Source organism: Urocitellus parryii, chromosome 10 (genome assembly GCF_045843805.1).
Source record: "Urocitellus parryii isolate mUroPar1 chromosome 10, mUroPar1.hap1, whole genome shotgun sequence".
Taxonomy (NCBI): Eukaryota; Metazoa; Chordata; class Mammalia; order Rodentia; family Sciuridae; genus Urocitellus; species Urocitellus parryii.
This window is the reverse complement of record NC_135540.1, coordinates 89,585,428-89,598,822: the sequence shown is the minus strand read 5'-3', so window position 1 is coordinate 89,598,822 and position 13,395 is coordinate 89,585,428. Positions and strand designations below refer to the sequence as shown.

The following is a 13,395-nucleotide window of genomic DNA, read 5'->3' as shown; positions in this document are numbered from 1 at the left end:
AGCCCCTGCCCCATCTCATAATCACTTTGCTTTTCTTTCCTTTTTTAAAAAAATTGTTTTCCTTTAAAATTGGGGTTACAAAACACAGGAAAAGCAAAGAGAGGTTTAAAAAATTAGAGGAAAGGAAAACATAAAATTAAAAATTAATGGAAACTATTGGAGAAAAATAATCCCCTTTCATAACATTATTTTTAGTAACTTACTTTTGTGTTACATTCCTATACTCAATAGAACCACAGAAAACCATTCAAAGTATCAGAAATTATTAATACATAGTTTAATACTTATTGTAAATATTTGCACATCAAACATGTTTCTCTAAAATGATAAAAATATACACTTGATGAATGTTATGGTTTAGATATGAGTTGGTCCCCCTGCTGCCCCAGGAAAAGCTCATGTGTAAGACAATGTAAGACAATTTAGAGGTGAAATGATTGGGTTATGATCACTTAATCTTAATCATTGCATTAATCTACTGTAAGGATAGCCTTAGGCCTGAGCCAAAGCAGCTCCATTTTAAAACTCCAGTTTGAAACCTGCAGTCTCACCAGGCCTCCAGTATGGCTCTCAGGCACAAACAAATCACTTGTCCCCTACACTGACAGACTCAGAGTTAAGTCTCTGGCATGTTGTCCTTGTCCCATAAAGGGGAAAGGTGAGAAAATCAGGGTGGGGACCACCAGACCAGATGTTTTAACCCCAGGGTAAATGATGCAACTGAAGACCTGGTGGCAGCTGATGGGGATTGAAAGGGTGATCAAAAGCCCCAAAATTTGGTATAAAAAATGGAGCAAATGAACAGACGTTCAGCCGGCTGACACTGATGCCCTCACGCTGGAGAGCCTGATGAGGATCTGGACTGACATCCCAACTCTTCTCATTATTTGCCTGATTCTCTGCATTTTCCTCACTGTTCTCAAACTCTACAGCCACATCTTGACCCTGGTGAGAGCCATGGTTTCTCCTTACAACCCTCTCCTCAACTGGCTGTCAGCTCCACCCCAGGTGAAGCCTGCCTTGGTTCCTGACCTGATCACCAAGGTCTGAGTAAGAGTGCATCTGCTGGACTTAGAGCCTAAGGCTTGAGACTTTTGATCTGACACTTGAACTTGGCATGCGGACAGAATGTCTGTCATGAGCCTGTCATGATTAAGTGTGTTTGCAGTGCTTAGAATTAATCTAGAATTGTTTGCTGTGAATTGATTATGTCTATTGCAGTGCCTAGCATTAAGATTTGTCATTTTCTTGATTAAGAACCTATAGAGTGAAATTGTATTGAGTGATTTGAGTGAATAAAGCATTAATAAAGGCAGAAGCGTGTGGACATTCTTTATTTCTCCCCATCGACTGCATAAGTCGCACCTTTTTGCCATTGTGACATCCACTGATAAGAATTAAGTGGATGGTAATTGTAGAATGGCTGGAGCATGTGGGTTCCTGGGGGTGTGCCCTTGGGGTTTATATTTTGTCTGTGGTGAGGGAAGCAGTCTCATCCTGAGCTGCTTTCCTTCTCCACACTCTTCTACCATGATGTTCTGCCTCACCTGTCTAGAGAAATGTAGCCCAAGATAAGGACCAAATAAAACTTTCCTCCTCTAAAATTGTCCTTGTCAGGTCTTTTGGTCACAGTAGGGAGTGGGTGGGGGAGGAAGCTAAGCTACAAAGAGATCATTAAATACCTAAAAGTTACAGAAATTAGAGTCTGATTAGCTACCCACCAGTAGCAGATCCATTTGAATTTATCTCTACCAACTCAAATTGCAGAAAATTACTCCAAAAAAGTGAATATGGTAGCTCAGTTGTTAAGTCCACTGTCAAATTCATCTTCATTTATGGATACATATACTGTTCTGTCTAGTCAATGAACAAGCTGTGCAGAAAAGAATTAACAAGAATGCCTGAGCCTACTAAATTTAGAAAGATCTTCTTACAAGGTTGACCTTTGGTTGGAGTCTGGGAACTTAAGCAGTAAATAGTTGTCTATACTGATATAAAAGTTTTGTTAAGTCATCAAAACATTTCTCCACTCCTAGATTGTACAAACAACATGGTTCATGAGCCCAACACCTACTGTCCATCTGGGAGTCTAGAATTTTGATACATTCTCAGAAGAAGTTACCCACAGGTACATTTTTTTTTTAAATGAAAATTGGGATACTGAGTCTCTAATGAACTTCCTGTTAACAACACTTCACACACATTGTTACAACTGGTTGCTGGAGGAATTAAGTCCTGTGTGATTCTATTGAAAGAGGACTATTGGAAGATTGTGCCTGATTTCCTACAAACTTCTTCCCATGTGCCTTTTTCCCTTGTTGATTTTGCTTTGCATCCTTCACTAACATAAATACTAGCTCTGAAAGTACTAAATACTGAGGCTGGTGAGTCCTTCTCTAACTTATTCCTAAATGATTTGGTCCATCTCTAAATCAGTCCTTCCCTGAATCACTGAATGTAAGAATGGTTTTGGATACCTCTGATATACAAAGTTTTATTGAAAGGTTCACATTAAAATATATAGATTCTAAATAAGTTATTAATGCATTATTTGTGAATAGAATTATTCTAAGTGAAACTAAGTAAATAGCCTGCCGTGATTTTAAGAGAGTCACAACATGGTGGCTATATCTGCATACAGAAGTATGCAATTTTTTTTAATTAACTGAGTCAAACTAGAATAAGGCAAATACAAAAATCTTATTTCTATGGAAGTAGAATCTTATTCAGATTATCAGAAAATCTAGAGGCATATAAGTTAGCCTAATGGGAACAAGTGGGTTTTGAAAGGTTATGATAACTAGAAGTAGGGAAAAAGAGAATTTTGAAAAGGGGAAAGTTGCAAATGGGTAGAGGTTATGACCAAAGATGTAAAATATAGAGCATATCAGGAAATAAAATATAATAATAACTGCTGCATATTTCCCAATACTCTTAGAATCCCAATAAATTGAATGCTTTATTTATAACTCAGTCTTTTCTATAAATAATGAATTATCTATGGAGGCCTATCAAAATTCAGTGATGCCTTAAATGTGTTCCTGTTATCAAGCTGAAGCACAGAAACTTTATTCTGCTGGTTTCTAATTATACTTTTCTTTTCTGCCTCTCCTTTGTAAGGTCCATCATGAGTGAGAAATGGGACTCAAACTCTTCAGAAAACTGGTATCACATCTGGAGTGTCAATGACACACAGCATCACCTGTATTCAAACAATAGTATTACCTACGTGAACTACTATCTTCACCATCCTCAAGTGGCAGCAATCTTCATTATTTCCTACTTTCTGATCTTCTTCCTGTGCATGGTGGGAAATTCTGTGGTTTGCTTTATTGTTATGAGGAATAAACACATGCATACTGTCACTAATCTCTTCATCTTAAACCTGGCAATAAGTGATTTACTGGTTGGCATATTCTGTATGCCCATAACACTGCTGGACAATATTATAGCAGGTATGTTGACTGCATAGTGCATGGTTGATGTAAGAAAGGTTTGAAACATATCCCTATAGCCAGGGCAGGGTCATTTCCTTGCAAATATTTATGCAGTTCCAGGAACTACTCCAGGTACCTGTTCTCATGGGGTATACATTCTAAAGGAGGAGACAACACTAAACAGAGAATTTGAGAATAAGAATTATGGGGAAAATTAACTCAAGTGACAGGGATGGAGAGTGTAGGCTATTCTTTTTATAGAGTGTTCACTAAACATCCTAAGAGTATGATGTCTCGCATTTCTTACCAAAACATTTGAATTTGTTAAATATAGACAAAAGAACATAGAGTATAGCATGAATATTATTAAGAACAATATTAGGACTGTACGTTTCAGAGAACTGGTGCATCTGATTGCAGTTGATGTACTTGAACATAACATCATAGAAATTTCAATCTAATAATATTAGAAATAGACAAAAGAACATAGAGTATAGCATGAATAGAAGCAATGTATTTCCAGATAACCACAGCGTTTTGATACTTAGAACAAAGTTAATATTCATTGTGTTAATGGAGAGCACTCAAGATATTCACATTCAAATCTGCAAAAGAACAGTGAAATAATCACAGCCTATTGAATAGCCCTACCTTATCCTTTCATAGCACTCAACATCAATTCACTGAAGAATAGGAAAAGAGCTTTCTTCTTTTTTCATCCATTTTCTCCTTCCTTTCTTCTGGAGTAGTTGCCTACCAAGGATAATTCGGGGTGCTTATTCTATCAGTTCTGTCCTGAATTGATCAGGAGAATTTCTGACGCTTATCATTAAACAAATACTTACTAAGGATGTAACATTTTTTCAAGATACTATACTAGACAAAGAGAGTGAAGGAATTGATAAAAAAAATTGTTGTTCTCAGGTAAGTCACATTGTCAAAAAGTAGTCTTAATATTTTCCCCAGAAATATTTTTTTAAATTATTATTTAACAATTTTGAATGTAAATTATTCTGCCTTACCTCTTGATTTTTATTCCAAGTAGTTAGCCCCTTTCAGCATTTTTTATCTTTATTTTTGGTAATGAATAACATTTTAAAAAAATATTGTTTTCAATATGATGGTTTTCTTCCATCTGTACAAGACACAAATTTTGTTCTCATAATCCACTTCCACTGCATAAAGAGAAACATAAATTCACACACTTCACCTTCTTTCATTCTCCCAATATAACAATGAACAGTTCTATTGAAATCAATATCCAGATATTTAAATCCAATATCCAGAGTATACGTTTCTATTTTATGTGTATCTTACCCTTGCTGAACTGTGGAAAGTGCTCTGATAGCAATTTCTCTTCTATAAAATGTTGTTGTTTTTCTTGATTTATGGAGATCATCACACTTTGATTAGTGTATTCAATCTAATAATATACACACATTTAGGCTCTATTGTGGTTAGCCAGAGAGATTTCTATCAGTTTTTGAGGGAAAAACTTTTTTTCTGCTGTGTACCTGTCAGTAATGTATCCTCAAATTCTCTTCCAGGACTCTCATGTTAATAACTTCGTATATCTATGGTAACCCATGAACTGCATCTTTTTCCTACAGTACCTCTCCAGGTATTCTCTGACCTTTGTACTGTCTGGATTTTTTCTCTCCAAGCACGGAGCACAGAAATTTATCTGGAATACCCTTCGCTGGTATTCTGACAATTATCTTCATCTTTCTTTGCGTTTTTGTGGATACCATGTCTTCTTCTTTCTTAGCTTATTCTTTCCCGAGAAATAGCACATTGAGATAAAACATATTTGAGATCTTGCGTATCTGAAAGTATCTTTGTTTTGCCTCACACATGATTTAGTTAGCAATGTGAAAAATCATGGTTCAGAAATTTCTTCCCTCAGAATTGTAGAGGTATTGCTCCTTTATTACTGTTGGGAAATGTGGAGTCACTGATGAAAAAATCTAGTGCCTTTTGACTCCTGCTTCTTTTGTTCGTGACTAACACTTTTCCTTCCTGAAAGCCTTTTGAACTTGTCTATATGCCTATATTCTGAGTTTCATGATATTAAACTTTATATTACATCTTTTTGGTTTTTATTTGTTGTATTAGATGCAAACTAGATATTTCAATCAGAAAATGAATTTTTTCAATTTTTTCTTCCAGCCTTTAGATTAATACTTTATCTCTGTTATCACATCTTAAAATTTTTGAGTATTTTTTTTTATCTCTTGCACCTTCCTCATACTATCATACTATACTTGTTTCATGGATGAAATTGCTTCCTGCAAGTTCCCTGTGCTGGAGGTTGAGGTAGACCACTCCCAGCTTCAGTAGTTAGGGACTTTCATAGGGAAGTGCATGGCCATTAAATCTGCATGTCAGTGTTCTTGGAATCATTGTCCCCTGAAGTTTGTTCTCTGGTTTGTTGCTATAGGGACATAAGACTGGTTGCTGCATTTCAGAGCTGAATGGGTCTCTGGGTCTGCAGTCACTTAATCCTTGGTTATCACTATGGCATCCACTAACCCTGCACTTGGTGAATGAGCTTTAAGCCTCCACTCTTTTGCCAACAGAGGAGAAAAGCCAATGACATGTGATTGGATTTATTTATAATTTCCACTGTCATCTTGTTTTCCCAACTTTGCACACAGTAGTATCTGGCACCTTGGTTTCAATGGATTTCTGCTTTTATGCTTTGGTACTTTCATTTCAATGGAGTTTGATGAGGTATATAAAGTAAAATTTAGGTTTATTCTTTCATGTTCACCCCAGGGTTACATACTGCCTTTCACTTTTTAAAAAAAATAATATTATCCACAAGCTAACAAATTTTAGGACTGGGGAGACATTTAGTTTCCATTCAGTAGTCACTCAAGTACTTATTTTAAGATGTTCTAGACAGATGGTGGTGTTTTCTTGTTTTGTCTTTTTTTCCAATATAGCTAAATTATTAAGAATGAAATATTTTATACTAGATAAAAATATTTTGCTTTGGAAAAGTAAGTTGCATAATATTTTTAAAAGATAAATTTTAGAAATATGAAGCACGTGTACAGAATATTTTCAAGTGGAAGAATATTGTTATTTCTCTTTAATAGCAGAAGAACATTTTGAATATCAAACTGCTATCAATTTTTTACCAATTTCTTTTATAAATTTTCTAGTACCTGAGGTTCGGTTAGGAGGTAATGAAAATAGACTACTTTTGTCTGTGCAAGGGGCTCTTCATTCTGGATGTAGCTCTGATATAAATTATTTTGTTACATTATATGTAAATAAATATAGCTTATTTATTCTATATGTAACTCCTGGTTTCTTATAATTTATGGAGTATATTTCCAAATTATCAAAACAACATTCTGACTCTTTTCTTTATTTAAGCGGTATTATCACATAAGGGTTAATGATTTGAATTTTGGAAACCTATTACCTGGGTTAGGATCCTTAAAAAGCTGATAACTAGCAATGGCAAGGTATGTGATATTTGTTTGATGTCTTGCTTACACATATCTTGAAGATAATAAAGCTTTCACAAGCTTGTCATGGAAAAAAATAACTTGTCATGGGAATCAGCTATGTTAACAAATGTAAAGCACTTACCATAGTGGCTAGAATATGGGAATTACTGTATAAGTTTTGACATTGTCATTAGTGTGCTAAAAAAGGGGGTCTGGAAAAGTTGGTGAAAATACTGAGAAACATTGTTCTGTGGCTATTATTAAGAAAACAGTTACCTTACTCTTGATGTCACACCATTCTCTTCATAATTTCAGTGATGATTAATGATCTTTTAAAAAACTGTTCCATCTTCCTTTCAGGATGGCCATTTGGAAATACAATGTGCAAGATCAGTGGATTGGTCCAGGGAATATCAGTTGCAGCTTCAGTCTTTACTTTAGTAGCAATAGCAGTGGATAGGTAAGTCAGCACCAAGTTCTGAATCCAGGGAAACAGGCATGTCTGCATTGAACCCACCAAAAAATATATAATCTACCCCATGTGCACAGATCTTCCCCAAATAGTATTCATAAATTACCTTTTTAAGAACAAGGCATGTACCTAGTAAAGGTTGAGTAATAAGAAAATAATCTATCAAATTGTATATATTTCAAAGTAACATAATTAGGAACAGTACTGTTTTACATTATTTCACACTGGAATCTAGAATTTTCTAATGGTAGAAACACAAAACATGCTGAAATAAATCTGAAATATTATTCAGATTTTAAGGTTAAAACTCATTTATTTATCCCTTCATTTACACACTTTTTTGAAAGTTTATGATGTACTGGGTACTGGTTGTATAACATCTAAAATCAAGAAGATCAAGTGTTGTCTTAGGAAGTCTATAAACTGATGGAGTAGACAGACCTATTTAAAAATACTTACTGCTCTTTAATAGGGGTGCAGTGCATAACAGCCATTGAAAGGAGAGCATGATTAGTTGTACTATTAGGACAGGGAGCATTAGGCAAAGAAGAGGTGAGGGGTCAGGAATTGACCTTAGGAAGAAACTGGGGAAAGCACATCTTTTAAGATAAGCATGGACCATGGGATGTTTAAAATGGGGTGGGGGTGGAATGGCTTATCTAGAGAAGGGCAGAGACAGTTCTGCTAGATCAAGGAGAGCCGAGTGGCACATTAGGCTACAAAAGGAGGCAAAGGTGGATTTTCAACAGGCTCATCTCTTGTTTTAAGCAGTGTGAATTTTATCCAGAAAACAACAGAGAGCTATTGAAGTTTTTGAATCAGGAGAATAAAGTCTAGATTTTCATTTTAGATACATTAGTAGCAAAGGAAATGGACTGGAATCATACCAGATAAGAGAAAGTAGAGCTGTTAAGACACTTTGTAGCATCATAGATGGGAGAGGGTGTACATGTGTAATAGGACGGTGGCTACTGGATGAACAGATATTTGAGGGATAACTGGAAAATGAACTGAAAAGTAGGCTATCTACCTGAAACTAGCCCAACAAAGGAAAAGGAAACAACCAAACAATAGCATCAGGTGTGTGCAGAGAGAGAGAGTGGGAGAGCCAGGTTAAAAAGATGAAGTCAAATGGAATTATTGACATCAGAAGAATACAATTTGTAGATTGCATTTTTAATATTAGTTTACTATTTATACCATCATTTACACATTGATGTAACTTTTTTCCAAGAAGTTATCATGTAAATAGATCTTTGTTTATTTGATTTATAAGTAAGACAGTATAATTGGAACATTTGCTAATCACCATATGCCAAAGATATAAGGTTTACATTTAAATTTGGGGCTTACTACATCCTATACTACTACTATAATTACACTGTGTTATTATTTATATACTTACTTATACTATTATTAATAATACAAATGCCACTATTAAAGGTTTTATTATTATAGAATATTTTAAATTCTATACTTTAGTTATATAAATATAATGTGTATATTTAGAGTAAATACAACTATAATATTTGCATTTTCTACTTGAATTTTGAGCATATCATGTATACTTCCACATTACATTTAGTACTTAAATATTCTTAAATTCTTTTTCATTGTTTTTATATGCCCCTGGATTAGGTATAGAAATAAACATTGATCTTAATTTAAAAAAATAAGATTAGAATCCATAAACAAATTGTGCTATATAATTCAATGGATAATTTCACAGTGATTAAAATGAAGTAGTTATTACATGATTAAAATGAATGAGTCAACACAAATCAGCATGATTATATTTTAAAAGCATAAACTCTCAAAAAAGAGATTTCAAAATAAAATATGCATTATCATCCATTGTAAAACATTATAAGTGTAAATTAATACTGAAAAAGTATAAAAAACATACTAGGGATAGGTAGCCACTTCAGAATGTCTAAGAAAAGAGGAAGAATAGGAATGAGTAGATTGGCCATAAAGATTTTAACTGCATCTGTAATGTTTATTTTACAAATGTGATGTAAATATGACAAACATTTAACATTTGTTAAATTTGGATAGCAAGAGCACATTCTTGTACACATTATATTTTTTCCAGTTTTTATGTTTGATATATTTAAAACAACAAATGAATTGCTAAATAAATATAAGAATATTTTTATTTGTATGCTATAATGCTTTGATTTTTCAGAGATATTAAATTATAATTGTGTTTTATATATGTTTAATATTTTTACAGAGGTAATTTTAGTTTTACTCATTTCATTTTTAAATGTTTGGAAGGGGCACCAGTAAAAACAAAATAATAGGAATTTTCATTTTTTAATAAATGTTTATTTTTAAAAATTGGTAATGACAAAAAGCCAAATGACTATAATTTAAAAACTGGTCCTGCCCTTGTAAAATAAAATCCTTCAATGAATCCCCACTATTCTCTGGATAAAATGTAAACTCTTTAGCACAGTTATATATAAAATTATGTGTATGTGCCTGGGTATACATATATAAAGATGGATGTAGAATGAAAAAAATACTATTTGCAACACCATGAGTTCATCTTTTTTAAAAAAGAGAAGCAAATACCTAGAAATTAACTCTAGGTAATGCCTATGAAATTAACCCTAATTTAAAGGTGGATAAATGGGCGAATTCATTGCTGAGAAGACTAGAGGGACACTTAGAGGTCAAGGGAGAAGAACTTACTGAAGAAGGAATAGGATGGATGCAGAGCAGTCAAGCCCAAGCTGATTAGTTATTCTCTGAAGACATGTCCCCTAAGTTAATCTGGAGTTGTTGTTCAACCACTAGAAGCTCTAAATTTCCTTATCTGCAAATCTGACCAGTAATCAGTTTCATAAAATTTCATTTTTAAGAAGTCATTATGAAAATCTGAAAAGATTAAATAGGGACTAGTACTTTGAAAAATGGCAAACTTGCATAATAATAGTATGAGTGTATTATAATAATACAATAAACTTCAATAATAACAAGTTCTACAATAACAAAAGAGTACTAAAATGAATCAGGCATACTCTAATACTGATGTTGAATTTTCATGCTCAGCAGAGGACGGCAGAATGTCAGAAAGGCTCCAAATCAGGACTCATAATGGAAAATCTCAGACTCCTACAGCGTGGAACAAATTGCTAAAACATTTAGTAATTTGACACAATTAATGCTTTATTACTTCTTATGATTCTGTGAGTTGACAGGGCACCTCTCTGTGGGTCTCCTGCTCTGTGTGTGGTAGCTGGAATCACTCACACTGCAGTGCTACCCTGGGAATTCAGCTGAGGCTGGAACATCCAAAATGACCAACCTGTCATCCCCCAGGGCCTTTTCCCACATGCCTCTCATCTAATTCAAGCTTTTAGAACCTGGGAGCTGAATTTTAAGAGGAAGCATTCCAAAAGGACACACCCCAATGTGCAGGAAAAGCTTCTGTTTGCATCATGCTTGCTAATTAATGTCCTATTGGCCAAAGCAGATTTCATGGCCAAGTGCACAAAAGACATGTTGGGGAGCAGAAAAGAACAGGAGGAGAAAAAGTCATTGATGGCTACTGATTAACAGGCTACCACAGCCTAAGAGCTGGCAGTCTACTGAACACACTGTGGAGGTTAAGAGCCTGAGCTCTGGAGCAGAACTCTTTGTTTAAAATCCTGCACAACAGACAAGATTTTTGCTTTTTCTAAATTGATTTCCTTAAATTAGTTCACCAAGAGAGGCTTAAAGTGACCACCCATACAAACCAATGAAACATTGCCTGGAGCACAGTCTTATATGGTCATATTAAAAAATATATCACTTACCATTTTTACTTTCTTATTAATAGTGTCTATTATGCTTCATTTTTTTTCAAATTTTGGATTAAAATATATCTCATATATAAATTACAGAAAATAACAATACATGGCTTTCTACCACAGATGGTAACTTTCCATGTTTTTGAGGGAAATGAGGGTGGGAGGTCCTTAATTACTTAAATAAAGTGGATTCACGACTTGGTTGGAAGCTATGAGGCAATGCCTCATTCATGTTTGCCTTTAATTGCAGATTCCGGTGTGTTGTCCACCCTTTTAAACCAAAGCTCACTATCAAGACAGCATTTGTCATTATTGTGATCATCTGGGTCCTGGCCATCACCATTATGTCTCCATCTGCAGTAATGTTACATGTACAAGAAGAGAAATATTACCAAGTGAGAATCAACTCTCAGAATAAAACCAGTCCAGTCTACTGGTGCCGGGAGGACTGGCCACATCAGGAAATGAGGAAGATCTACACCACGGTGCTCTTCACCACCATCTACCTGGCTCCCCTATCCCTCATTGTCATCATGTACGGAAGGATTGGGATTTCGCTCTTTAAGTCTGCAGTGCCTCATACAGGCAAGCAGAGCCAGGAGCAGTGGCATGTGGTGTCCAAAAAGAAGCAGAAGGTCATCAAGATGCTCCTGACCGTGGCTCTGCTTTTCATTCTCTCCTGGCTACCCCTATGGACTCTGATGATGCTCTCAGACTATGTTGACCTCTCTCCAAATGTACTGCGGATCATCAACATCTACATCTACCCTTTTGCACACTGGCTGGCCTTCTGCAACAGCAGTGTCAACCCCATCATATACGGTTTCTTCAATGAGAATTTCCGCCATGGTTTCCAAGATGCTTTCCAGCTCCAGGTCTGCTGGAAAAGAGGAAAGCCCCAGGAAGCCTATGTCCTAGGAGCTAGAAACAATGTGCTCATAAACACAACTGCTCAGCTCGCCCGGGAACCTGAATTTCAAAACCCACACGGGGAAAATTTGCTTTATGGAAAAAGTGCTGAAAACCCCCAAGAGGAATTAGCGATGGAAGAATTGGGAAAAGCTCCCAAGAGTAATGAGATGTAAGACCCAGTGTGATAATACTAATTTTAATGTGTGTTATATATGTAAACACTGTTGCTTTTTGTGGCTTTGTACTGTAATTCTTTCTAAGGCACTAAAGAAAATATTTACTGAAAGCCCTCTCTGGCAAAAAATAAAAAATGTAAACAAAATAATCAAGTGATATATAAAATATGTACAGTGATTCACAGATTTGCCTGAATAAATCTGATTCTAAGAAACAGTTTGCAAAACCTGACCTTCTGTGTGAGTCAAATGAATCTAGCATGTGTGCATGTTTTGTAAATGTACATATCCACAAATACCCATTTTCCATAAATAGTGGTAAGTAGGCAGTGTTTTGCATGAAAGTACATTATGTCAATTTTCCCTCTGATTTTGAATTTGAAAAATTTAGACTACAGATTTATTGATTTGCTTGTGTTTTTAGAACTTAATTTTCTCTGCAATGTGTTGGATCCCATGTAGTTCCTTACTGAGGCTTTTCTCATTGCCTTTAGTTTACATGGGTTGACCTAGAAGCAAGAATTGTAGGTTCATGGGTAATTATGACATGGGTGACTTCATTTTCTATGTTGGAACTGACTGCAGGGCCAAATAAAGAGAGACAGTATTTCTTTGTATTTTTTTCTAAAGAATATTAAGCTGAGAAAATCATAATATCAATTCATGGAAGTTACTATTGGATTTTTAAAAAATATATTCACAAATTTTATGCCCCAGCTGAGCCCACATTTCTTATGGAACTGATTCAGGCCCAAATTAACCCCCTTCTAACAGAATTTCCAACCTAAAGAAGCAGATCCTTTAGTAAGGCACCAGGTGGCATGGGAGTCTCCTCTCCTAAAGTGCTTCATCAGAGATGTTCAGCAATCATCCTAAGACTCCTATAAAGTATAGAAAGAGCAAGAACAATTATTCCAAATTTCCTACTTTGTATTACACTTAAATCCACCACCCTGGGGTTAATAAATCAGAACTATGGTTAAAAAGAAAATTGGCAACCCCTGGATTCTACTGTGTCACAATTATGTAGTAATAATGGTTGTAAATGCTAGCTTTTATCTAAGGTGAGATAGGTCTCTAGAAAATTGTGAATTATAACAAAATAATTTGTTTGGCAAATAAGAATAAATC

At 35.1% G+C, this 13,395-nt stretch overlaps 1 protein-coding gene across 1 annotated transcript; it reads left to right on the top strand.

Moving 5' to 3' along the window:
* The first annotated feature begins 3,127 nt into the window (after positions 1–3,127).
* LOC113192445 (neuropeptide FF receptor 2) lies at positions 3,128–12,261 on the top strand. Its single transcript, XM_026402587.2, has 3 exons — positions 3,128–3,455; positions 7,262–7,361; positions 11,427–12,261. Exons 1-3 carry the CDS (start codon positions 3,128–3,130, stop codon positions 12,259–12,261), a joined length of 1,263 nt encoding a protein of 420 aa, XP_026258372.2.
* The last annotated feature ends 1,134 nt before the right edge of the window (positions 12,262–13,395 follow it).